The 27,884-nt window shown below is 37.6% G+C and overlaps 1 protein-coding gene across 11 annotated transcripts in view; it reads left to right on the forward strand.

Moving 5' to 3' along the window:
- The window catches only part of EYA1 (EYA transcriptional coactivator and phosphatase 1), a 296,853-nt gene that overhangs the window by 141,449 nt on the left and 127,520 nt on the right, over positions 1-27,884 (forward strand). For 6 of the 11 annotated variants that reach the window (XM_053929895.2, XM_053929894.2, XM_053929893.2 and 3 more), the window contains exons 3-4: positions 9,075-9,124; positions 10,638-10,765. The exons of 1 other annotated variant lie outside the window; for it this stretch is intronic. In XM_053929895.2, coding sequence (XP_053785870.1) covers positions 9,075-9,124; positions 10,638-10,765 — 178 coding nt within the window. Of the gene's footprint in view, positions 1-3,414; positions 3,938-8,867; positions 9,125-10,637; positions 10,766-10,919; positions 10,939-27,884 lie in introns of those variants that run through there. 4 more of the 11 variants (XM_053929898.2, XM_053929903.2, XM_071222233.1 and 1 more) reach the window with 4 other exon arrangements.

Raw genomic sequence — 27,884 nt, forward strand, 5'->3', positions numbered from 1 at the left:
GAAGTGTAGTGGGATGGCAGGAACCACGGGGGAACAGAGCTGCCAGGAAGCAGAGGACTAGACGCAGAGCCTTCTGGAATGCCCTATTTGACATTCCAGCTTGAACAGTTTGAATGGCAAAAAATGAATACTTGCAGATATCATTGGTTTTAATAACATAGAAGAAATATTAACTAGGATTTTGCTTTTGAAGAACAAGCACTCATCTTGAAGTGCTAATTATATTTTGCAACTTATCCCATTGCTCTCGAGACATAATCTTTTAAGAGTGGTGGGAAAAGAGATAAGAGATGATTTACATTGGACCAGGTAATAGTATGTGTGCTGAATTCAAAGATTGTTAAAAGGTAAATACACATAGAAGAAAAATAACTTCTGAGAACATCTTGTTTTGGAAACTTCACAGCTACTGAAGAACTTTATCAGTTGTCCCTGGAATGGAAAAGGGAAGGGGACGTTTGTGTCTTATCTTTTGTTTTCTCAGTGTTTGTTATATATAACTTGATCAATCAACTGCTCATTCATGTCATTTTAGAAAAGTTCCAAGTTACCTTTTTGGTTGTTCTACTGAATCCTTTATATCTGCTCTTGCATTTTTTAAAAATTAGAGACATTTGTTTGTTTTTGTAATCATGCCTTTATTTAAAATTCTCTGTTAATTGGAAAGCACTAACAATTTCTATCAAAATTGTAGACTTCCATATAATCAGGCATGTATCTAGGCAACAGCATGCTCTGTAAGATAAAACCTATTTGGAGACACAAAGATATTGTCTCTTTGAGAGTATTTAAGCATTTTGTTAAAACTGACTATTTCAAGTGTTTTCCTTTTACAGATAAATATACATATATATGTACACACATATATATGATTATATAGGCATGCAATTTTGTTTTAGTAAAGAAAAAGCATAGTAGTAAATTTTTTTACTCCTATTCATATCTTTATGTGTTGAAATTTCTGCAGGAAATATCAAATAGTAATGTTTTTTTACCATTACCTGTTTTTACTAATGGCAAAATTTGGGCCAATTTTCCTAATTTCTGTTGTGATATATATGATTTTATTTAGGGAACACCTTAGTCCTTAAAGTTTATGGTTAAGTATGTAATTAGAGTTGGTAAAAATTTAGAAATAGGAAGTTAACAGTACACCACAAGTTGGGTCTTATTAGTAGTGGTTTATGTTTGGCCATATATCAGAAGATATCTGGGGTATAAGTTGTATGGTTATTATTACATATTTAATATCCAAAGTAGTAACCAATGTATGGATGAGCATGTGATTGTTTTTATCTATCTAATTCTGATTTAGGAAAGGACATCATTTAAAAGTACTCCCTATGCACAGTGGTTGCAATTTCTTTAGCCAATGACTAAGCTCTTTGTTACATAATTTTGACGTGTGACCTATATCATGTCAATTAGTGGTCACGTTACGTTCATGCTTTCCAAAATTCCTTCATAATCGCATGCATCATTTCTTTAATGGTATCTTCTGTTATACCAATAAAATAATTGAATTTCAATATAAACACTAATGTAATAAATTTGATTACAGTGTAGGCAGTTATATACAAAAGTTGGATACATTACATGATATCCCCATGGTCCTCACTTCATGTAATTAGTGCCTTTTGGATTTCCCAATACAGTCTTTCATGGATCAGAAAGGTAATAGTTTTACCCTTTTATATCAAAAATCAATTTTAAATTTTGGGTAGCATGGGTATGATAGCTTGCTGTACAGTTTCAAACAGAGTTGAATGTTTCAACCAGAACCTCAAATTTTATACTTTATGGAACTTAGAAATAAATATGATGGTAAAAGCAGTCAATGTTTGATGTAATAGATTGAATTAATGTAACATTGCATTTTACTCACAGCACTAGAAACCTCCATGATGTGCTGTAGTTTATTTTCTGCATATATACTTTAGTACATTGACTTGCTGACCCTTCTGGTCTGAGAAAGCGCTGCAGTTGGAGCGTCACCCTACTTCTGCTGCATATATGAACAGATCCAATAGCAGTCAACTGACTTTGGACCTGGCCTCCCAAATATGGTAGATGACTAGCCCATGATTCCCTGCCACTACCATACACATGAAATCCTAGGTGAGTTTGCAGTTTAAGCTGTCTCTTAGGTTGAACAAACGTTCTTTTCTGAGGAATTCAGATTGGCATCCTTTCAGGGGGGACAAAGGGGAAGTCCATACTGAATTTTGATCATTAGAAGCTTTTTTGTTTTGTTCGCATCAGAATGGTGCTTTCATTTACAAATTAGCAAAGGGAAGGTAAGCCTGTGCCTATCTGCTTTGTTAGTTTAGGATCTGAAAATCATTTTATAAAGCCATTAAAGAAGTTATTGTGATTTTTTTTAATGTTTTTTTTCATATCAAGACAAGAGCCTTTTTAAAAAGATGCTTTTTATTTCTAATAAAGAGAGCAAATACATAGAATAGGATTGTTGGTAACGACAAACCAATTTTAAGGAAAATCCAGTGGGTATAAAGATTTTGTTTCAGAGCACAAAATTGGTCTTGATGGGTGAATAGTATCAAAAATAAACATTGGTATGTGAACTGTGGCATAGGGCTGGCAAATAAAAATACATCACATAAGTGATGCCTTCAATAAATACTTGAGATCAATAAAATGGTTGCAATTAATCTAATAACTGAAGTAACTTATTTACCTAAAACATGATAGTAACTAAGTATCTTAAACTGGAGTTCTAATTTAGTCATAATCGGTACAGCTCAACTCTCTAGGTATTATAGATTTTCATGCATAGATGGAGTTTAGTTAGAATTTTTTAAGAACCAGACTGTAAAGAAAGAGTTCTTGATAAAATAAATCTTTTCCCCCAAAATCCTTTAAAAATATTAACACTGCAATAATATTCGGTTCATATCCACAGAAGTCGGTTCAGGTAAAGCCTGTCATTCTAGAAACCTCTGCGGAATCATCGTTCCGGCTTCCATTGTTAAACTGGTAATAGCTTACACGTTGCTTTTTTCTCCTCTCTTTACGTACTTAACGTGGAAATGGCCATTCTATCCTTTTAAAAAATTTTCCCCTGACCTGTCAGTTGTTACATTCGCAAAACAATATTTGAAAAGCATCGCTCCCCCAAGTTTTAGGGCCTGAAAAAAAAGTTTTGGAAAAGTATAAAAGATAACGCGTAACTACTCCCCAAAGCTCGTAATTGGTAGCTGCTGTAGCCAGAGATGTGTTGACAGTGTCTCCGAGAAGTTCTCACACAGCTGTTTATTCTGATAGCATGGGGCGCGTTCATTTATATAATAATTTTTTTTTTTTAAGCAGCAAGGTTGAGTCAGACCAACAGGGCTCCTTTCAATTGTTGCATTTAAACCAATAAGGTTAGGACAAGAGAATAGCTGTGGTTTGCGTTGCAAAAACAACAACAAAAAAGCCCCGAGGCTGCACGGGCAGACCTACAAGGCTGCGCAAACAAACCGGGGATGAGATTCTGCTGTTTCTTTGTCTGGGGCGCTCAGATGCTATCAGCTGCTGCGGTTTGCTGGGAGCACAGGGCTCAAGGCGGTCTCTAAACAGCACGGTGGGAGCTGATGGCTCCGAGTTTGGGGCGAGGTAGAAACTCTCCCGGGCCACTTCCGACTGTAAGCCTTCCTGTTACCGGCCACTGTGGCGGTTTTCTTTCTGGCGACCGCGTTTTCGCTCAGTCGCTCGGCAGCCCGAGCCTGCAGCAGCGGCCAGGCGGCCGTCCCCGCGGCCGGGCTCTGCCCTCCAGACGCGCTCCGCTTCCAGAAGAGCCCAGCTCTTCCGAGAGCTCCTAAAAGTCCTCCCGCGTCCCTGTCCAGGAGCAAAACTATGTCAGGAATGGAGGTTTGCTAAAGCAGAAAATTCGAAGGAGCACATTAAACTGGAGGATGCAGCAGATGTAAGCGCTGTAAGTACAAGCTGACTGTTTGAAAAATTGTAGTGACTGACAACAGCTGTCCTGTGGGCAGAGCTCAAGATAACAGGAGCGCTTTTAGTATTGTTTTGGTTTCTTTTAAAATGAAAACATTAGGGCATGGGCAAGATTATGACACTTTGTACCTCGTACTGGATGAGCCCCAGGGTTCCATCACAAACGTACAATTCTTAACGCCCAAATTATCTGAGCGATTAGAATCATTAACAGATAATTACAAATTAATTGTTTACGATTACTTTGGTCGTGCTCTGCATCAGTAAATATAAGGCACGGCTATATTGTTGTAGGCAGATTACTTCATATCTCTTTAATGAACTGCTGCTCGAACCTCAACTATCACCGTGTGATACTGAGTACAGCGATGTGTGTATGTCTGTAGATACATATTATAGACTACATATGTAGCCATTGCAACACGTAGACGACTTTTCCTACACACTTTTGATGGATATGAGAAAATGAGGAGGAAATTAACATTTTGAAAGGACAAGGATACCACTATTTAAGGAAGGAAATCCTCTCGCTTCCATAAACAAATTTCCCCAACGTTATATTAAACAGGCTCATCTTCAAAAGATGGAACAATAAACATTTGCCAAATTAACATATTTTTCACTTATTGACACTTTATGTCACTTGAATGGACCTTGAAATTTAAAACCAAGATCCTTAAACTTTGGAATTACTGTTTAAAATATTTGTCGTTCAGAATCAGTGTATGAATTGCTAATGACTTATGGGTGGATGCGTCTGGGGAGGAGTTTTTGAACACATTTAAGCATAGCATTTGCAAGAATTCAATAAGTTCAGAGCCGTCATTGACTTTAGACCAGCATTTTTATGTTTCATTTCTCACAATGACAAGGGGTATAGAAAGCTGGTAGTTAAGCACATAGTGTATAGTTTTATAGGTTTGGAATTGTTTTGTTAACGTTTCTTTCAGAGTAGTTTTTATTCCAGGCTTGTATGAGTGTTTTAGCCCTCCCTTTGGATTTGAGGACATGCGTACATGCATAGTCATGCTTTCTTTGCATTATCAAATATTTGACTTCCTCACTGCTTAAGTTCCTAAGGCCCAAAGTGTTCAGTAAGTGAACAAGCAGCAGCGGACTTTCAGCCCTGAAAATTCTTCGCGGTGACAGACAGAGAAGCCTGACTGAGCCCCTGCACAGTCTGAGGGAGCCAAAGGCAGGCCAACTGCTATATGAGTTTTGTAGACATGATAAATGATTTTCTCAAAAGAAAATTTCTATTTAAATGCAATAATTCATCTTTATAAGAATACATTGGAATAAGTGTTATTGGAATAACTCTTGCAGCGGGAATAAAACTACTTCCATTTAATCAGATATCAAAAGTATTTGACATTTTAAATAAATGCTAATTTTGAAAACAATTCTTTAAAGCTATAGTTAGAACCAATGTCATTTCAATACTCATTTTTGTGTTCAAGGGAACTCTATTTCATCTTTAAACAAGATACTTCAAAAAGCAGTACAGTATATTACGTTAAAATCAGTAATAGTATTAAAGCAGTCATTTTGTGGGTCTTTGATAAAGAAGGAGATAATGTGAACATTTGAAAGGCATTTATTCACCTCTTGGCAGAAGTTTATTTCAGTTTTAGGTTTAGGTTTTTATCAGAGCATTAAATATTGATTGAGGAGAATTTTAGCAGGAGTATATTCTGATTAACAAGCAAATTTGTGCCTAAGGCACAATTTTTTTCTATAAAATACATTCTGATTAGAAAATTGCCATTGTCTTTCAGATTTAGGGGCACTCAGGTTGATCTGCGGCTGGGCAAATCTAGCTTGCCTGCCAACTCTATTTATTTAGATAAGTTCAGTACTTTCACTTTGAAATTTTTTTTTAGTTTGAAAAAAGAACGTTTAAAATTATAGTCATTTTATAAAAATTGCTTTTAGCAAGCAGAAAAACCTGTGGAAAACCCATAATTTAGACAAGTACCTACATTTTATTTGCTCTGTGCTGCTGAGATTTAGAATCCCTTTCCATTTACAGTTTACTTTTCACAGAACATTATTAACTTTTTGGCTTCATACATGATCTTCTGTCAGATGCTTTTGATTTGTAATTTAGCAAAGTATAACAAACAGTGCAAAAGCCATGAATTTTGCTCTGCATCCTGAGCTCTGTGGTAGGGAAAATGTGATAAAATGTGTACCTTAAGTCTTGTTTGATGATCTCTCAAAGCAAGTTTGCCTTCTGGAAATAATTTCTGGGGTTGAAGAGCATGGTATTAACAGATTTAATGTGGCTATTCAATGGATTGGCGAAGTACTATGTGAGGTTTAACAAAATGAGAGAGACAAATTGAACATCAACAAAAGTTACATCTGTGAAGAATTATAAATTTAATTAGAAAAAAGGCAAACTTAAAAGACCTCATTAACTAATCAGAAGTCAGAGTTACTAGTTTAGGAGCTTGAATTTACATTCTAAGAAGTTCTGCTATCTTTTTTCTCTTTGTATTTTCAGTAGCAGTATGCTACTCTGGGTATTCCATACAAAGAGTTTTAAAAAGCCTTAAAGTGAAATGACTTCATTGTAATGTAAGATGAACATTTATACTGTTATGGGAAATATTTTTTGCACTCATAGGAACATTTGAATTAAAAATACCAGATTAGGAGAAGACAAGAGATATTAAGTTTATGGATGTAAAGCGGAAAATGTGAGCTTACTTATGCCTAACAGCATTTTTCTGAAAACCATGAAATAATTTTTTCTCTTTTGAATGTAAATATGCCTAATTATTTCTGAAACACATTATGGTTTTAAACCTTAAAAACACAGACACTTCCAGAGATATTGCCATACATAAGAGAAAATCAACACCCATCAGAAATAGGTGTTCTTTTTAGATAAGTCATTAGACGAGAGCATGTCTCCTTACTGCACTGTAATCTTGTACTACACGTAAAAAACTAAAAGCATGTGAAGTGTAGCATTTTGTAAACTGTAACTAATTTTGTTCACATCTGTGTCTAATTGTTGTCTGCATTCGCATTCTTGAGAGTAGATTTATTTTTCCTGGACCACGATGTGGATTCAGCTGACCAGCCTAAGTGAGGATTAGTTGTTTTAAAGTTATTTTGATTAAAGAGTCATTTTTAAATACAGTAACACACAACACATGGTTTAAATAATCCTTGAGACACAAAAGAATATATCTGAAGTATACTTAATGAAACGAAGATCATGGAAGTGGACTTGCAAAAACCGTAGTGTGTAAAAAGTACAGTGGGGACCGAGTCAAGTCAGCAGAAAAGAATTATGTTGTGAAAGTACATTGTTTCAGCGAGAAAAAACGCGTTAAAATAATTCTTATTTTGAAGTTCATTTTAATTAACACTTTGACTTCGAAATGTAAATATGAGAGATTAAACCGCAAATATAATCAAACTTTCAAAGTATACAGTGAACTAAAATTACATTTCCAGGATTATACTATCTAGCTAATGTTAAAGTAGGAATGTATTTTAACACTTTTAGCATTAAACAGAAAGTATGTTTTACATACTCTTTCACATAATTAAGCCAAGAGAGTTCTTAAAACTAAGTTAGTTCTCACCTATAATTTATTCCAGGTGTATAAAAGTAAAAAGAAAAAAGGGGGGGTGGTGGAGGAAATTTATCCTTGAAGTATATTGCTGCAGTTTCTGAGGGAGGACATTTCATCTTGTGTGAGAACATTAATTTTAACAAAAATTGAGGAAGGCTGTTATCACAAAATGACATCTATAGGCATTAAAATTAGATTTCCATTTAATGCTTAGGCATCTCTTAAAAATTATTTTTCATCCTGCACATATTCTAGAGAAGCATATCTAGAAATTGCACATTACATTATACCAAGACATTTAGATTTTAATGATGCTTCATTCTTACCCAAAAGGTAGGATTAATTTCATAAATCATAATTTAAAAAGAGGTGGACTCAGTAGTAGGTATTTGGCTGGGTAACTTGAATGCCACGTGAGATGCTCCGGCTCTCAACTGTACTGTACCCCTAATTGATGTCAGTTCAGGTTGAACGAAAATGAACATCAAAGATTTGGAATTCTAAGTCATTTTGAGTGTTAGGCAGAATGCTCTTTACTACCACTGGGGCGTCAGCCTGAGCGTGAAGCCAGCAGCCCACCTTCACCTGAGCTTATCACCTACTGGCAGTTAGCACTGCCTCTGGAGAATGGGCAGGGACTAGCGAAGCCTGCACACCTGTTAAATTAGTTGTTCAGAGAAGTCCCAAAACACAGATTCTTCTGGAAACAAAAGACACGTGCTGGCTACCTTGGGACGCTGAATTGATTATTATATTATCCATTGTCTTTCCTGGTTTAAAAGATGGAAAACTGAACCAAAGCAAAGTGCTTTTCCTATTTTACCAGGCACTGAGGAAAAAAGCTTATGCTGCATTTTAAATCAGCATGGGTAAATGAGCGTGTTTCTCCATGGTGGGACTTGGAGCATGAAAACTCGCCTTTGCCATTTGTAGTCAGTCCAGCATGGCCTGGCAGTTGCCCAGAAGCTCTTTCAGTGAATGTGAAATGACAACCAGTCAATATAGGAGAAAACTCTGGTGATAAGGATAAGAAACTGTTGGGAGTCAAAGGGGTGGGCGGGAACTCCGTTTCAGCTGGTGATAGTAGCAGATGAAAGATCTTCTGAGGATGCTGGAGCATGATGGCTTGAACGACTGCTGTGAAACACACTCATTTTGCTAATAGAGATTTTTTTTTCCAAGCACCTTTTCCAAGCTGCCTGGGCAAGGCTGCTTTGCATGTTGATTGGGGGAGGGGTAATCCCGTTTGCAGCTGTCATAGGCCAGTGATGAATCACTATCCAGTCATTTGGCCGCCTTCCCCCCTGACCAGGGGAGGAGGAGGGTTAGACCTGCAGGAGGAAACAACAGTAGAGACCTCAACTTAAAGACAATATGCCTTTCACTGCTGCAGTATCCTCCTTTTTCTCTTTTGGTTAAAAGGGAGCACTGTGGTTCTCAGCCATGTGCTCTGTGTAATTAAGAGCTGACACCGAAGCAGAGTAACAACAGCTTCTAATTTTTTACCCCTGATCACAGGTGCAAACACCTCAAACCTGTTCAGATGTTGCTGTTTCCTCAAGTTGCAGGTAAGGATATTATTGATATTTGACATTTTTGGAGATTACCTCTCTATGACCCATATCTATTTTTGTCTAGTATTTCTTAATTATTGCTATTAATAGCAGCAGCCTGGGTTGGAAATTACTTAGCAATTTGTGTGTGTGTGTGTGCTTGTAAAACATTTTGAGTGTGTAGAAAGGGAATGAGAGCCTGGGTTTGAAAATGAGTATGGGCTATAGTTTCTGGAGTTAGGACAACTGTGAATGTAAAGGGAATCAGGAGAGGAGAATTGGATTTTAAGCCATTTCTAGTTTGAATTCAGAAGATTTGAGAGGTAAAAACTCACTCTGGAAGAAAAATGGGTCAGCTTAAGCTATCTTAAATCAGTTTAAGTGCAACTCCAATATTAAAATGACTAACTTATATCGACCTGGTGAGGGTGAGAAGCACACTGTCTCAGCTTCATAGATATAAATTATACACCCTCCCCCAAAAAAACCCTATACATTTAAAATAAAGTGAATGGGTCTTAGCTTTTCAAAAACTTCAAAAACAAAGCAGCATCTAGGTGTGTTTGTAGTCACTTTAAATAAATCCTGTCCTCTCTCCTTTAATGTATATACACATGCATAGTTGTGCAATTGCGAACATGAGTAGGGGCTTCTGTACCTTTCCTAGAGTTAGTTAACTGCTGAGTCTAAGAACTTTCAGCGGAGGCGTAACTGTCTTTATGTGGGAAAACTGCACAATTGGAGCCCTGGAGTAGAAGTGGTATTTCCCTGAGTGACAGTTGAGGTATTCCGGGTGCTAAGGCTCACAGGGCTCCCTGTATGTCGGCCTCATCCCTTTTCAATTGGGCACGCTGTATGTAATCCACAAAGCAAACAAGTGAGTCGACATCATAATGTTTTAATGCTGCATTTGTTTCAAGGGAAACAGAGGAACAATTAAGCAGTTTGCCAGAGTAAACACATGCATCAGAACTATCTCATTCCCTGTCACTAGACTATAGGCTTCAAGTGTTTTATTTGGTTTGGAGACCCATTAAATTACGATTGGGTGGTAAATTATAGGGAAGTACTTAGTGCTAATTTATTAGATGAAACAGATTTCACTGAAGAGTGATTTTATTTCCATTATACCTGTTTACACTTTTGTGTTTTCTTTTACAAAAATATTGTCTTTGTATTTTTAATGTAAAAGAAGCATCACTGCATTTTATTGAAAATTAAAATAGATGTAATTGTCTCATTGGATCTTGTAACTTGATGAGCTATATAAGAAAAAAATAGGTTTTAAAGCTCCGTGTGAATGTTTGGCTGGATAGGTAAGGCAAGTGACTGATACCTTTCATTATTACATGTTATGAAAGGATGACTGAAGGTAAAACGTAAGACGAACTATTTTCAGTCTAAGAAAATAGATACAATGAGACTTTTGTGCAAATGTGTTTCAAAGAAGGTGCGAAGTCGTTAGTGCATTGCATAGTGGCGTTGTGAATTTGGTGCATCTGTCCAACGGAAGGCTTCTTGTCTTTAGGTCTATGGAAATGCAGGATCTAACCAGCCCGCATAGCCGTCTGAGTGGTAGTAGTGAATCCCCCAGTGGCCCCAAACTCGATAACTCTCATATAAATAGTAATTCCATGACTCCCAATGGCACCGAAGGTGAGTGTCTGCCTTCTCACTGTTTACTTTTCACCTTGCTTCTTCATCACTGTATGCTTTGTTTTAGGTGGTTATGAATTTGATTGTCAAATCCACAAAACTACTGTTCCATTTCCCCTCTAGGTAATTTGACTTAGGAATCAGTACTCATCATCATTAGTTAGGAGCTGCAGGTCAGTAGCTCATTATAACATTACATAGCCCGGTTTTATTTTGCATAGATGCATATGTATGCATATTATACATGTGTGTGCATAACATTTTTAACCTTTCTGTTTTATCTCCTGTACTCCATAGCACACTATCAACTTGTATTGTTCTGCTTTATGAGTAAGGAAAATTTGGAATTATTTCCTTTATTTTACTTTCCTTTTTGTCACTAAATACAACCATTGCATATGTTTAAATGTAACATTGGACTGAATTCTTTCTAAGTATCAATAAAATAATTTGTTTGGTGTTTTGGGGGCTTTGGCCATTAAGTTATAAATAAGTAGAAAAAAAGAATTTGTTTACAAATATATATACACCCTCATTTGGATGATACATAAAATTTGCTTTATTAAAGGTTAAATAGTATACTTTAAACAGTACTATTAAAATTATTTTTGTATAATTAATACATGAATATTTTTATATGTATGTTATATAAATAAAAATACCTACTTTAATCCACATATACCTAACTCTAAGCATATAAGACTATATATATGTGTGTGTGTGTATGTGTGTGTGTGTATATATATATATATATATATATATATATATATATGGTAAGCTGTTATTCACACTTAGGTACTAAGTTTAAAAATATAAGAAAAACTTTATATATGTATTGTAAGCTGTTATTCATGTTTAGGTCCTGTGTATATTTTTAAAACTTTAGCATATGGGAGACTGTTATATGTTGCATTGTATTTATTTCTACCTTTGCCTATTGAAAAATTATGTCTTCACAGATGATATTTTTGCTTATTTGTTCTCTATTAAACCTCTGGACCTTGATGAATAGCATAAGTTTCACTAGAAGTTCAATAAATTATTCATGTTAGAATTTCATCCATAAACAAAACCCTTAACCATCATTTTCTAATCACCATGGTGATCTTTTATCATATCTCTTAAAAATAAACAAAGCTAAGTGCCATAAAATTGTTTGATGCAGTATTCCTCTATGTATTAATGAAGGCTTTTGAAACTAGTGATGTTATGAAATTGACAATCATAGAAAAATATAAAATCAGCTGCTTTTCGTGTGAGACATCTTAATTTTTATACCAACAGTGATGTTTTTAACGTGTCAGTACAGGAATGGGCAACAGTAGGTTTACAGTTGTTTGTATGGAAAATAAGTAATAGTACCGAATAAACTCTTTTTCTTATACTTACAACTGTAAGCCTACTTTCGCCCACCCTTGTAGCCTGTATTTTCTGTTTAAGTAAATAATTTCATTACCAGTGTTTATGAAAGATGGCCACTGTCAAAAGTAGACACTCTGCTGGTCTTAAAAAAAAAAAAAGTCTCTGAATAAGGTGACTTTTCATCTGAAACTCATTTCTTCCCATTTTAATAGGTGATCAAAAAGAAATTTAAATTATTTAAAGGAAAACAATCTAGTGTTTAAGTGGATTTTATAGAGCCAATAAAAAAGCAAGCAGTCCTTTTCTCTCGCATTTGGAAAGCAGGTTAAGGTGGGAGGATGGCTCATGCCCGGCGGGGACTGGGGCATGTGTGGTATCTCAGAGGCCCCTGGGCGGCCGCCCCCCCCCCACCAGCATCCTTGAGCAGGCAGCCACTGGCGGGCATCAGGGCGGGCAGACATTTAACAGTTGTTCTTATCACTGGAAAGTTCCAATAAGATAATCACTTAAAGTAACTTAAATGTAAAGGAGACCAAATATGTTCAATTATTTTGCTTAATAGAATATGCCAACATAGTGGCAGGATTAATTATGAAATAATAGTTAATTTTCTCATAGATGAAGAAATGAAGTAAGGGTAAGATTTCCTTTTGTCATCATTGACCTGCAGATTGCCTCCAAAAGAATAAGGAGCACACAATATTGAAACTGAGTGTGTGTTGGGGACTTGCCCCTTGGATGGCTTTGTGTGAATGATGTGTGGTTTGTTCTTTAAGGGTGTTTAGAGTGGTGATATATTTCTGAGTATTTATATTTAATAGTTGATATCATATTCATATTCAGGAATATTTTCGCACAACTAAAATAAGTTCCAAAAAATAAAAATATATTAAATAATTGTGTGATCTGCTGAGCCATTAATTTTGGAAATACTGAGAAATTATTCCTTATCCTAAAAAATATCTTAATTATCCTATGTTTTCGAAATGAATGTTTTTAGACCAGTTTCAGATAAATACCCAGTTATTCCTCTCACTCTGTTCTTGGGCATGTCTCAGGGGTTGACTTTCAGGGGTTGTAGTAGTTGGAAAGTGAAGTTAGAAGTTGTCAGTACAAATTGTCCAAAAAATAAATGGAATAAATGAAATGGGGTATTCAGTTTTATTTTAGTATGTAGTTTGAAAATATGGACTTAAGCTTTCTTCACGATCCATGTTACATGCCTGTTTAGATGCAAACAGTATTAGAAAGCTCTGGGTTACTATTAAGTTTGTGAATCAATTTATCATGCTACTTACATGTTCCATAATGCATTGGCTTCGTTCCTCTAAGTCACCACTAGAGGAGTTAAGTTTAAAATTAGTGAAGTCATAAGGTCTGGCAAGCTTCCCTGGGATATAATCGTTATAGATTTTCCTATTCCTCCTTTGAAAACCTTATTTTGAAACCAGCAGTGTTTATGAACAAATCAGAAAAGTGAAAAACAAGAAATTCATTAAAATTTCAAAGGGCATTTAGAGTATCAATCTCCTCTCCCTAACAAATATTTCTAACCCTCTAGGCTGTGATTTATATGTAAGTGGCTTCCCTGCAGCCCAATTGAAGCTGGTCTCCTTAATTAGGTCAATAAAACTTCCACTGAGTTTACACAGTTGTTGGCTTTGCCCACATTTATTGATTGTCTTCTCTCACTCAGAGCCATTTTTTACTTCCTGCCACCACTTGTCCCTGTAATAAGGCTAAGAAAACATGAAAATCTCCTGTATCAAAAACCATAACTTCATCTGAAGAACAAACAAGAAGGGAATGGAATGGAGAGGCAGAGAATATTAAGTTTCTTCTTAGGTCTGCTGCCCAATTATCATAAGACTCAGTGCTTGTAGGTTCTGTACTCACAGGCTAGCGCCTATTTTCATGGTTCATCTAAGGGATAAAGACAGAAAGACACTGAGCTCCAGCCTCAAATGTTGTGCTTTTTCATTTCCTTGCTGAGATGTTCCTCAATTCGAATAGTTGTTTGAATGTCTCGTTTTTCAAAAGTTTCAACTCTTCATACTTTTATGTCTCATTCCAACCTCTCTGAATTGTTGTTGTTGCAGCTAACTGTTGGTTTCACCCAGTTTTTACATCATTGAATTACAGAACATGAATAGGTACAACTATGCAATAGCATAAATGAATGCTTGACCCGCATTCAGAAAAGCACTGTAAAAAGTGGTAAGTTTCCAAGTAAATTAACGACTATTTTACTATTAAACAACTAAAGTTTGACCTGGAGGAGACAAAAGGATGGCTATGAAAACCAACTGTGGCTTTCCTTTTAACTGCTTTTCCCAGTCTTTTGGGCAGTGAGTCTTCCAGGATAGGATGGAATAGAAATTTCTTACTGGAGAGACTGATAAAGTATTTTGAAGACATGGGCCTTTCGGTGGTGATGTTTCTGCAGATAAGTATTAAAGCATCCCGAGGGAATTCCCACCATGTGGGTACACATTTGGGCCTCAGTGCGCGAGAGGCCCTGTGCTGGAGTTTGTGTTGTGTGCGAGAACTGTCGGGAAATCTGCCGTCAGAGGGACTCAGGGCTGGAGCAGTAAAAGGATTTTTATTTACAGATCCAATTAAGGCCTTGTTTGCAAAGCAGTGATTCTTTCCATCTTTGTTTTTTTTCTGATTGTGTTAAGTCCTTGCAAGCCTCCAACTGGTCAGTTTATGTATTACTGGTTTGAGTCTGTATTTTTGGTTGTCTGGAGGTGAGGAGTGGGGAAGGGCAAATGAGGTGTGAGCTAGCAGAAGAGCGAGCTCTAATTCTGAGTTTTTGCTATTGAAAATTTAGATTAAAATGTAAGAAGAAGCTTACATTGGTCTTAAGACAGATGAATTTGCCTTTAAGTGACATAAAACCAGATGCAATTGGAATCTTCCCTACAAATAGGCCTTCAGGAATTCTGATGGTAATTTAAATAGTAATTTCGAATTGGTATATCAGATTTCCAAGGTGATAAGAAATATGATCTTGAATTAGGTGGCTAAATTTTCTGCCTTTTAAGAATATATTTAGTTGTCTATTGCATATTTTAGGTCATAGGTTAATTCAATTATACAAATCTGTATTAACAGAAGTTATTTTAAAGTAGTTTTATCATTTCGGCAAAGCTTAGACCACTAACAAATTATTTGAAATTGTTTTTTTCACTGGAATTTTAATTTAGTAAAATACAGTTATATCCAATTAGAGTATTTTAAAGAAATCTTATAAGAAATATGTAAACTGTAGTGAATGTGTATCAAATTATGGTTTGAGGCTTTATTTGTATATTTGTGGTTAAATATTCTGTTGTCCACAGAAAAAAATGGGAATCTAATTTCATTGTTTACATTCTGCACATGATTTAGTTTCTGGAAGATGAAGGAACATTATTAGTAAAGGAGTTTTCTAAACGACATTGTAGCCATAGCTTCAGAGCTTGTAGCCATAGAATTAGCCTCTTACAAATAACTGTTTCACAAAAGCCATGAAAGAATGAACAAAATCATTCGTTAGGGTTTTATGTTTGCCTGTATAGTATATGAGCATAATTATCACATGCCTGTTACTAAGTCATTGTAATAATGCCTACTTTTTAAAATAATGTTGTCAGTCACTATGCTGACCATTCCCCATGATTTATTTCATTAATTTTCAGAAAATCCCTTCTAGATTGCCAACATCATAAGAGACCAAGTTTAAATCCCAGCCCTATATACTAGCTGTGTGAGCTCAGGCAAGTTAGCCTCTGTGTGGCTCAGTTTTCTTATCCGTATAATGGGACAATAGCAGAGCTTGATCAGGCTTGCTGTGAGAGTACAACTGGTAGCACTCTTGGAACTTACTAAGTGCTCTGCATCTACTAGATTCTGGACCATATGTAAATAACAGTCACATCCATAGTACTAGTTACTGTTTTACACACAACAAAACTGAATCCTAGAAAGTTGGATGTCAAGTTGAAAGTACGTGGTTTGTAGGAGGCCCTGCTGGTATCTGACCTGATATTTGAATCACACTGTGTCTGAGTCCAGAGCCTGGGGTTTTGTAATTCCTGGGTTATTCCGTAGAGAGTATGAGACTCCCATCCGCTGCTGATGCCCTTTCTAATACCTCCATACTAAGCATCGGTGCCTTGGCTGCCCCAGGGGTGCCTTCGGGACTGGAGCACACCATTCTCTAGCAAATAGGGGAGCTGTAACAGGAGCGATGTCAGAGGCTTTGATAACAAAAGTACTTCAGTGGAAGGACAACTCCCCAGGGTTGTTACACTCTTTAAGCTCTTGTGTGTGTGAGTATGTGAGATTGCTTCCTGGGGTCGTGCGTGCACAGCAAAGTGCTTCAGTAGGGTGACTTCGGGGGGATTGTCTCTCACTAATTTCCACAGCTTTAGACTTAATTGTAATTCCACCAGCCGTCCGTCTATGTTAAACTTCTCAGGGATTAAATAGAGATTGAAAGTCATCTCTGCTTTTCACTATAAGTCATTCTTACATGTACATTTGTACCAGAGCAGAATTACTGTGAGATTTAAAAAGCAGTTATACAGTTTTACTACTGCTGAGATAAATGTGTTCTACCTTAGAAAGTATTTGTAAGTGGATGATAAATCTGCTCACATTTCTCTTGACTTTGAGAACCAGAGGATATGAACCAAGCACAAGTCCAAGATGAAGCTTAAGTGGCATTTGGTGGGGGTTCCATAGGAATAACAGTTGCCAAAGCTGAGTGTTGGGAACGTGCCTGGTCTGTTCTAGGCACAGCAAGCTGCTCAGTGTGGCTGGAAGAGAGAGAATGCCAGGGAGTGTGAGAGGTAAAGTCCGAGGAATAATGGGGTGGCTCATATACTCAAGCCTATCAGGTATAGCTAACTGTACCTTCCATACTCAGAATCGGAACTACAATGCCGAGTGCCTGAAACTAGGCTCAGATTTCTAGAGAGCCAGGGTTCTTGATAAGCAAATGCCTCACAGAGAAAGTTTTTACCTGATGGTAAATACCTGATGGTTCAGAGAATCCCAGTTCTGTGGTATCTCTCCCCAGGTGGGCCAGAACTTTGGTACAAGCAGTAATACATTTCTCTAAGAACATCCCGCTTCTGGGAAAACTTCTGGTTCCCTCCAGGGACACATGTGAAACTTTAGTGAGTGCTGGTATTGAGGCTAATTCTTATCCCATCAGTCATAGATTGCTTGCTTTAAGTAATTCCTAATTTCTTATATGGCCAAGGATGCCTTGGGGTGAGCAGTACATGAAGTGGTGTGTGTGTACATGTGTGGGTGGTTTCTGTATTTACTTGGAGTGAGGTCTAAGAGGAATTCATTCTCCTCTCGTTGGCCTCAAATATACAACATTATGTACTTATATACATAATTACAAATTTTCCGCTTGTTCTTTGGGTAGAACATAGTGTTTTGTCACATAGCTGTCCTCAGTGACTGCTAACCATTGTCTTCTCAAAACTCTGTTATAATCAAGGATTGATATTAAGTTTTAGGACCTCAAATTATAAATAAATGAAAGCTTATTGTGATAATGTTCCATGTAATTTGCTGGTTTTGCAGAATTTTCCGTTTTATTGCATTCCTCCAATATCCTATCACACCAAAAAAAGGTAAATGAACTCTACCAAACACATTCCAAGGAGGTATGTTTTATTACTCCCATAATACAAATTGGAAACATTTCTTTCTTACATAAAATGAATCAAAATCTAAAACGCTTATCTGTTTTATCTTTGCACCTATTACTGATAAAAGGAATTTTGCATGGAAAGAATAATTTTTAGCAAAGGAAAGAACAAGATCTGAATGACTGAGTTCTTACTGTTTATTGAGCACAACATTTATGCCCTCTACATACCTTATTTTATCCTCAAAAAAAAGGTAGGGTAACTTTCGTGCATCTCATTCTAAAGCATTTACATGACTACTCCATTTTATACGGCACACTGTCTGTGTTGGAGATGAGATTCAAAGGCACATGAGGCTAATTTCAAAGCCCACATTCTTGACACTCCAAAACACAGACTCCCCGGTAGCCAAAAAGCTTTGTTCTTACTGAAGTAGTTTATCTCCTTTAAAACATTTTTATTACCTTATGTAAGTTTGTGACCTAGTGAAGGAAACATCTATAAGGGGGGGACCCAAAAGCCCTGGAATTTATTTATGAAAAATTGTGTGCTTATTCTCACATATTTAAACTTCAGTTACCTTCAAAGTACTCTCCATTTGATGCACTACACCTATGGAGACGGGTTTTCCACTGCTCAAAACAGTTTTTTTAAGGTTTTATTTATTTATTTTTAGAGAGAGGGGAAGGGAAGAAGACAGAGAGGGAGAGAAACATCAATGTATGGTTGCCTACTGGGGACCTGGCCTGCAAGCCAGGCACGTGCCCTAGACTGGGAATCAAACCAGCAACCCTTTGTTTTGCAGGCCCATGCTCAATCCACTGAGCTACACCAGCCAGGGCTCAAAAGAGTTTTTGAACTTGATTTTGATGCCTTTTAGTGCTTCTGCTGTTTATTGTTTCACCTCTTCCACATCAGCAAAACATTTCCCTTTGAGGACGTTTTTTCATCTGAGGAAACAAAAAAATGTCGCTGGGGTGAGATTGGGGTGAATAGGGAAGGTGGGGCCCAGGGGCCATGGTGGTTTTGGTCAAAAACTACTGGACACTCAGAGCACAGTGTGGGCAGGTGTGCTCATAAACCACCCACCATGCAATGGGCAAACACATTGAAAGAGTCTTCCAAAAAAATTAACTGAAGCCGAATGCAGCTTCTCACGACAGTGCCTGCTGGTACACTGATACAGATGGGTCCCTAGAACATTCACCTAGTGGGGAACGCCAGTACTACAAGGGGCCCACCCTCCAGGAGACAATTCCAGGTTGTTTCGGGTCCCCCCCTCATATTTATGTGTGTTTATAGGTGTGTGTATAGAGTCTCCAGGTTCCTTAAATGCAGGGACAGACCTGTTCACTGTTCTGTCCTCAGCATCTACCAGAAGGCTTGGCAGTAATTAAGCAGTCAACGAATATTTATTGAATGTGTGCTCCTTATTGCTCAGCAAATAATACAGTGGACTAATTACAAGAGAAGAGAATCATTAATTTTATTTACAAAGCATTACCAGATTTAATATGTATCTAAAGCCCATTTCCAAAGATTTGAGAATGGTCATTTCACAGACCAATTCATACAGTAGCCATAGGCCGTCCATGCAGAGTGTCAGCCATCGGCACTGCTGATGATTTGAATTTGATCTATAGTAACTGACCTGCACTTGTCCCAAACTAATAACTATCGAACTTAATAGTACGATATTTAGCAGTGACGAAGCAACTGCCCTTGGTCCGAGAAACAACTGAATGATATAAAGATCAGGCAGTTAGTATACTTAGGTTTAGTATCCTGACATGATGGCAACAAATTATGATTGGCACTAAATGATAATGAATTATGTATTTTTATATATTAAAAATATTTATGTGAACATCGCCCTGTCCAGTGTGGTTCAGTTGGTTGGAGCATTGTCTGTATTCTGAAAGTTTGCCAGTTCTGTCCTTGGTCAGGCATTATACCTAGGTTGTGGGTTCAGTCCCTGGTTTGGCGGGTACGGAAGGCAACCAAATAATGTTTCTTTCTTACATTAATGTTTCTCTCTCTCTCTCTCTCTCTCTCAAAGCAATAAAAAAAATGTCCTTGGATGAGAAGATAAATACATAAGATATATATAAAAGATACATATGTAAAAGAATATATGTATATCCACCATTGCATTGTCAATTTATTCAAAAAATATTAAGTAATTGTGTCTAGAAACTTACCAAATACCATCCCTGCCAGCAGTTCTTAGTCTCCTGTGGCCTGCAGACCTGCGTTCAGATGGCTATAACAAGGGCTGTGTTCTTTAGAGGAGGAGGGGCGCCTAATCAGGACTGAGGTGACTGAGGATGGAGGATGGTTTCTACACCCTGGTAACACTTAAGAGTCTGGAAGGAGAGGTCGGAAAGCCTTGGGTGACCAGCCAGGAAGGAAGAGAGAGCAAGAATTATTCAGCCGTAGCAAAGACATCCCAAGGCACTGGTGTGTATGTTATGAGGGACTTGTGCAAAGTTTACAGAGGTGGCGCTAAGAGTCCCCCAGACAGATGATAAAGGACCTCTGGTACCCACGCGTTCAGGAGTTGAGATTCAGTCCTGCAGGAGCTGGGTGACCTGAAGGCTTGTAAAGAGGAGAGTGATGTGATTGTGTCTGTGTTTCAGAAATGTAAGTGGGTGGTATTTTGAAACTGTGTTTGAGGGATGGTGGGTGGTGAGAAGACTGAGAATTAGTGAGGGAGTATTTTTATCAGAAATAATCATTTATTTCACCATGAATTCATAAACCTTCAGAAAAAGTAGGGGATGAATATTTAAAATACAAGAAAGAATGATGGCGAGAAGATAGATTTTGCACCCAGACTATTCTGGGCTAGAAAATTGCAGGTCAGCTATTTACTAAGCGTGTAACTGACATGTGAATTTTGTGAGGCAACAGAGCGGCGGGATGGGAGAAGGCTCTAAGTCAGGCTGTTAGTTCTGCCACTTACCAGTTAGTGTGACACTGAGCAGTTACATAGCTGCTCTGTGCCTCTGCTTCCTGGTGTGTAAAAAAAGATAATAATAGTCCCCAGCTACAGGGCTGTGAGGGTGGGTCCATGGTTGGAAAGGCACTTAGACCAGTGTGCGACTCCTAGGAAGCTTTTCATATCCATTGGCTATTAATACCATCATCGTCTCTGATCTCTGAACTTCTGCTTTCTCCACTGTGCAATGGGGATTGCGCCTTTCTCCCAGGGTATTATGACAATTCTCTATCTGACATACTAAGCACAGTCATTAGCATCTATCACATGCTCAACACATAGCAGCTATCAAGTAATAATATTATATTTTATAAAAACATATTCACTAGGACTGGCTGTTGTAATGTCACCATGGGAGAAGAGGGTATTTCCTCCTCCTTTGAGATTCCTTCTGTCACCTAATGGCCTTTACAGTTACTCCGAGCACATTGGGTATTCAAAAAGTACTTGCTTAATATGTCTGTGTGCTCCTGGGAATTGGTGAAGAAGGGAGGAGATGAGGAAAGGGCATCATCTGAGATGTAAATTTGGTAGGTTGATTATATTTTAGGCAAGTAAACCATTTTTTCAGATATGATTGAGGTTCTGAGTCCAAGCCAGCTCATCTGCTTCCAATCTTGGTACGCTAGTTTATTTTACCATCTGCTAATTTGCAACATACACTGATACACTTTTATTTGATGCTCCGGTATTCTGGGACTTTCCTGTTGCTGTGTCTTTCACTGATTGTTGAGATCTCCACCCAGAGGATGAGGGATAATAAAACCCTAATCACAACACGTTTGACTTTCCAGTGGTTTCATAAAAGGTATGGTAATCAAAGAAATTTCAAACTAGCCATGTGACCTTCGGCTAGATTTTAAACATCTTTAAGGTACAGTTTCCTCATCTTCAAAATGTGATGATTATCTTAAATATCTCATAAAATTGCCATGAGGAGCAAACCAGTTAGAAAGTGCTTAGCACAGTGCCTGGCCTGCAGTAGGTGCTCAATAAATGTAAACTACTTTTAAAATTCTTACTCTAGCATGCTAAAATTCTGCTTGAATATTGCGTATGAATACTGAATATTGCCAAAAATTGAGAATGTTATCTTGCTAACTTAGGTCTTAAAATTGGAGCAATCTTTTTACACTGTTGTGCTCGGCTTCCATTATTATAACAACCTAAAATTACTTAGATCCCACTTTGGAATTTAAATGTGGGCATCTGTTAAAACTCATTCAATGACACATTTAAGATTTATGCATTTAATTATATGTAAATTTTACTTACAGGAAAAAAGAACCATAAACAAATATGAACTCTAGTTAATGATATGAATGCTGGAATGTTTAGGGGAAATGTCTTATATCTATAACTTACTTTGAAATGCATGGAAAACAAGATGGTTTTACAAGGAATAAATGTGGAAAGGAAATGGGTGGCAGGTTTATAGATGTTGGCTGTAAAATTCTTTTAGCTTTTCTCTATTTAGGAAAACTTTTATAATAAAATACTGGTAAAAAAAAATAGTGAGCCTAAAATACTTAATGTGTCCTGGGAAGGAAGCATTTATTTAGTTTTTATTGTATGCAGAGACCTACCAGATTCGACAGGTATGCAAAGAAGTATGTGACACTACTCCTACCTTAAGGAGCTCACAGTCTGGTTGGAAGAGAGAGTTTTCTGAAAATGTGGCAAAAACTAAAAGGTCCTAGTATGTCAATTAAATTGTAAAGATGAGGGTTTTCAGTCTCTAGCTTAGAGATATTCCCGGGAGGTGCAGAGCTAGTACCGAAGGCCATCAAATTCTTTTTTGTAAAATCTTTGTAGGATGAGGAAATTAACAGACCACATATCAACTAATTCTTCTCCACATGTGGATATTCTGTTTGTTATGTTTTTGAAAATATGGATTTTCTTGTCTGAAAATTTGCAGTAGGCTTTTTGCCATTATGCTCTTTCTCAATCAACAGATTAAAAATAGGCTTTCATTTGGTTCTGAAATATTTTGGTATTAGAAGAGGGCTTCATTCTCAAGAAGGTTAGAAGCCACCGATGCAAACAAAAGTGCTCTCAGAGTTCAGAAAAAAGAGCTCTTCAGCTCCCTGAGGTCTGGCCAGGCTTCAAGAAGGAGATGGAATCTGAGCTGAGTGTTGGGAAATGGGTAGAATTTGAATAGGTTGAGAAGAGAAGGAATGCATTCTAAATGAAGGAGCAGGAGGAACAAAGGTAGGATAGTTCTGGAGACTGTGAAGAGACCAGTTATAGCCGAAGTAGATAAGGTTGGAAGGATCAGCTGGAGCCAAACTGGGGAGGACCCTGAATAGGAGGCTAAGGAATTTGGACTTGATCCTGGAGCCAGTAGAGAAGCCACTGAATATTTTGAGCAAGGGATTGATATGGTGAAAGTATTTTCGGTATTAATCTGGCAGCAATTTCTAGGGTAGATTGGAATGGGGGAGAGATGAGCAACATGGAGCCTCACGTAATCTACCCAGATTGTACGCGTTAGGAACCTGAGCTAGTGTGGCAAGAATGAGTATTGCAAAAAGGCAAGTGGGCTTGCATGAGATATTTCAAAGGAGCAGTCATTTACCATGTATTATTTCTTTTACACAAAAAAAGTCAACTAGTTTAGACCTCTGCAGTCAATCATTGCACGGTGCTTCTCCAATATGCTACACTTCTTGTGGATAACAAGTTTCAAACTTGACATTTTTTGTTGCCATATATACCCTTAAGTTCAAGTTTGGTTTATATGTGTTGATTTGGTTTTCATAAGGTTGTACCAGATGTAGTATTTGAAAGAGCTAATATTTTTCTACTCGCTTAAGAAAAAAGAGGAAGACTTGAACTTTAAAACTTGGGAGGGATAACATTGACACGCCAGACTATAGAGCCCATCTAAACATAAATGGATGCCTCGGTTTCCAAATGGGAACTGACCAAAGGAAAAATCATCTGGTTTATGGACACACACACACACACACACACACACACACACACAAACATTTAGATAAAGAACATATAATGAAATGGCTACTTGTATTTAATTTATTAATTAAATTTTACATTTTTAAAATAAGAAAATATACATTTAGGAATATTGCTATTTTTTACTTTCATATGATAATTTTATTCATTCTCTTCACGTATGCCTTGGATATCTTTTACCTCTTTTTGAGTCATTTGATGTAGTTTTTAAAAACATGCATTTCCAGTTCTGCCTCATGGTTTGAGAAAGAGTACACATTCAATCTGTCCATGATATTGAAATTCAGTCCAAACTATAACATCACAGTGGCTGCGCTTTTGTCCTACAGGTTTATATTCGTTGTCTGCACGGCACAGTCACGTGCAGTGTAGCTTTTTCATTGGTTCTTTGGGGGCTTATTTACAACAACATTTAATATTTGCATTTGGGTGGTCATGCCTCGTGAATTATCATTAAATGTCTAATTTATTTACCTCTCTGTCTGCTGATTTAGGCAGGGTTCTTTCTAAACATATAGAAATTTCCATGATTGCTTTTATTTTATGATGATGTGTCTTCTCCAAAGAGTACTTTGTTCCAAGTAACGTAACAGACATGTGTTAGGCCTTATATGTGAGAGGCTTTACAAGAACCTGAACATAAATTGACTGAGTGATAATTTGAGAGGAATAAAACATTCTTTTATATTTGAACATACACCATTTTCTATGTTAAAGTTTATTTTTCAATTGCAGTTTATATTCAATATTATTTTGTATTAGTTCCAGGTGTACAGCATAGTGGCTGGACAATCACATGCTTTACAAAGTGGTCCCCCTAGTATTTCAAGTGCCCACCTGGCACCGTACGTAGTTATTACAATGTTACTGACTATATTCCCTGTGCAGTAATTTACGTTCCCATGACTATTTTGTAACACCAATTTGTACTTCTTAATCCCTTCACCTTTTCCACCCAGTTCCCCAACCTCCCTCCCTTCTGGCAACCATCAGTCTGTTCTCTGTATCTATGAGTCTGTTTCTATTTTGTTTATTTTGTTCTTTAGATTCCACATATAAGTGAAAACATATGGATTTTGTCTTTCTCTGTCGGACTTATTTCACTTAGCATAATACCCTCTAGGGCCATCCATGCTGTCAGAAATGGTAAGATTTTATTCTTTTTATGGCCAAGTAATGCTTCATTGTATATATATGTACCACAGCTTTTTATTCACTTGTGTATTGAGTGCACTGGTCTTGCTTCCGTATCTCGGTTATTGTAAATAACACTGTGAATGCAGGGTGCACACATTCTTTTGAATTAGTGTTTTGGATGTCTTCAGGTGTATACACAGAAGTAGAATTGCTGGATCATAAGGCAGTTCTGTTTTTAGTATTTTAAGGACCCGCCATACTGTTTGTGTTATTTTTTTTTTTTAATCGTGGCTCCACCAGTCTGCATTCCCGCCACTAATGCAGAGGGTTCCCTTTTCTCCACATTCTCCCCAACAGCTGTTTGTTGATTTATTGTTGATAGCCATTCTGACAGGTGTGAGGTGATATCTCATTGTGTTTTTAATTTGCATTTCTCTCATGATTTTTGACATTGTGTACAATTTTTAATTGCCCTATGCAAAGTTCCCAAGGGTATGAAGTCCCTTGTAAACTGGCTTTTAAGTCAGTTGTACATTTCACCTTCCCCTGCTCCTTCAGTGAATATCGAGTTCCAAGTATCTGTTGAGCCTTGTAGATAAAATAGAACATATTCTGTAGGCATGTAAAAAGTTGATGTTTCTCCCCTGAAGAAATTTATAATATATTAAAATGGATAATACTATAAGTTGTAAAATGAGGTATAACAGGATATATGTTCTGCAGGAGATACAGACTCAGATTTGGTAGCTCAAGGAAAAGAAAACTCATCCTTGAGTAGCAGAGGCGGTAGGACTTAATGAAGCAGGTGGGACTTGGGTTGCACCTTGAAGGAACTGTAGGATTTAGTCAGATAGAAATTTTTTTTGAATATTTAGTGCCAGAGGGAAAGGCAGTAGCAATACTGTGGATCTGTAAAAGCATTTAAACATCGTGGTAGGCCAGTTTGGTTTAAATGTTCATCATATATAAGGACAAGCGGTCGTTATCTGTGAAATGGGGATAATAGTGCGTCACAGGAAATGTTGGGCAGTCAGATGTGATGGTACATCTTGTAAAGCTCTTGCATCCTTGTAAGTTCTAGTTGTTATACAGATATAAGGTGCGTGATGGAAGAATTGGGAAATAAAACAAAGAAAAAGGAGAAGAAAAGAAAAGGTTGGTGTTAGAGGACTGTAAATACATGGTGGAGGAGTGGTAAGTGAGCAAGTAGAGAGCCTGCTGGAGACCTCCGTGCCAGGAGCGACTCACTCAAATCTCAGCCATGGAAAGATAAATATCTCTGCTTAAGGTGGAGAGAAATCTGCCAACTTTAAAGAGAAGAGATATAAAGTAATTAAGATAGTGGCTGTAAAGATAGAAGATTCTTGCAAAAGATTAGGGTTGTAGAAACTATAGACTTGACAATAGGGTGTGAAGAAAGAAGAGCCAAAATAAATCAGGTTGAAAAGCTGATTTATCACTTTTCAGTTTTTTTAAATCAGGTTTCAGTCCCCGTGACATGGCCATTACAGAGGGATAAGATGATGGTTTGTGTGTTCCAGCAGGTCCAGGCCGGGGCGTTGGATCACTGGGATGTGGGGATTGGTCCCCATGGAAAAGATGTGCATGTGGAAACAGGTTGGGAGTCAGCTCCAGGAAGGTGATTTTTAGAAGTTTGGGGTGAGGAGAGAAATGATTGCGAGAGAAAATTCAAACAGGTAAGAGGGAGGTGGGATTATAGAACCACAGAGAAAGGAAGAAAATCCAGAGAAAGAGATATATAAGGGAAAAGATAAAAATTACTGTGTTGTGTTGATCAACAATAATAACAGTGTCAGAGAAAGGCCTATTGAACCGAAGAAGGAAGGAACACCAGGACTGAGAAAAGTCTGGGGAACGAGGAATGTCCTTCTGGCAAAACAGGAGCTGTAAAGGGATGATGCGAAGTATTAAAGGGAGAGTAGCTGAGAATTTGAAACACTTTTTCAGGAAACTTGGTGATGAAGAAGGGAGAGGAGTATCACCATGGAGAGAAGGTTTTTAAAAATTAGGAGAGACCTATCTGTTTTTGTAGGTAGAAGAGAAGTAGCCTGTTGAGATGGGACGGTCAAGGCTGTTGAGAGACCAAATAATGAAGTCATGAGTACTGTTGCAGAGAGGTGTGGAAGTGGCAGCAGGGGTCAAGGTGCAAAGGTTAATAGAAAAAGTAACCTGCTAATAGGAAAGTAACCTCCTCTGAGATTAACGAGTAGGAAACTGAGGATCGTTGCAGGAGGATAACTGAAAGATTTAATGCCGCTTTGACCTTCTAAATAAAATAGTCGGCGATGGCAAATGAGGCGCGTGGTGCAGAGGCTTGAGGAAAGTGGAAAAGACTCAGTGAAAACAGTTTCAGGCGCAATAAATGGAAAAGGGGGCTGTCAAGCAACAGGATGACTCAAAAGTCTGTAGAAGCATGAATATTAGTCAAGTTGGTCAGCATGCGAATTGAGGCCTCTCGTCCTCAATGAGAGCAGCACCACTGAGAGCAGCAGGAGACGACAAGAGGCAGCCAGCTCTGGGGTGATAACTTGGCAAAACAGGTGCTTGGAAAAGTGAGACAACACAGGGCTCTGGGGTGGGCGTTCCGGTTCCAGTTCCAGGACGGGCTGCTGCAGTGGGAGCGGAGGAACCCATAGGGGTTTGGAAAGACAGGACGTTCTGATGCGACAGTCTGACTGAAGTGAGCAAATGAGAAAAGTGAGAGGTGACATTCGTTGGCAGTGATGCAGTTCTGGACGGTGGTGTTATCGGACCATTTAATAACCAAAGTGGAACGAAGGTGCATTGCACTGAGGCAGAGGATATGAAGGGATCAAAAAGAGTAGCAGAGGGATGGGGAACTGAGTGTTTGAAGTACTTGAGCATTTTGGCGGGACACAAAATAGGGGAAGACCAAGCATGTGCCAGAAAAGACAAGCAGTACCATGAAAATTGGAAGAAAAGTTGCGAGATGAGGTCAATG

This window comes from Desmodus rotundus, chromosome 8, assembly GCF_022682495.2.
Source record: "Desmodus rotundus isolate HL8 chromosome 8, HLdesRot8A.1, whole genome shotgun sequence".
Lineage (NCBI taxonomy): Eukaryota > Metazoa > Chordata > Mammalia > Chiroptera > Phyllostomidae > Desmodus > Desmodus rotundus.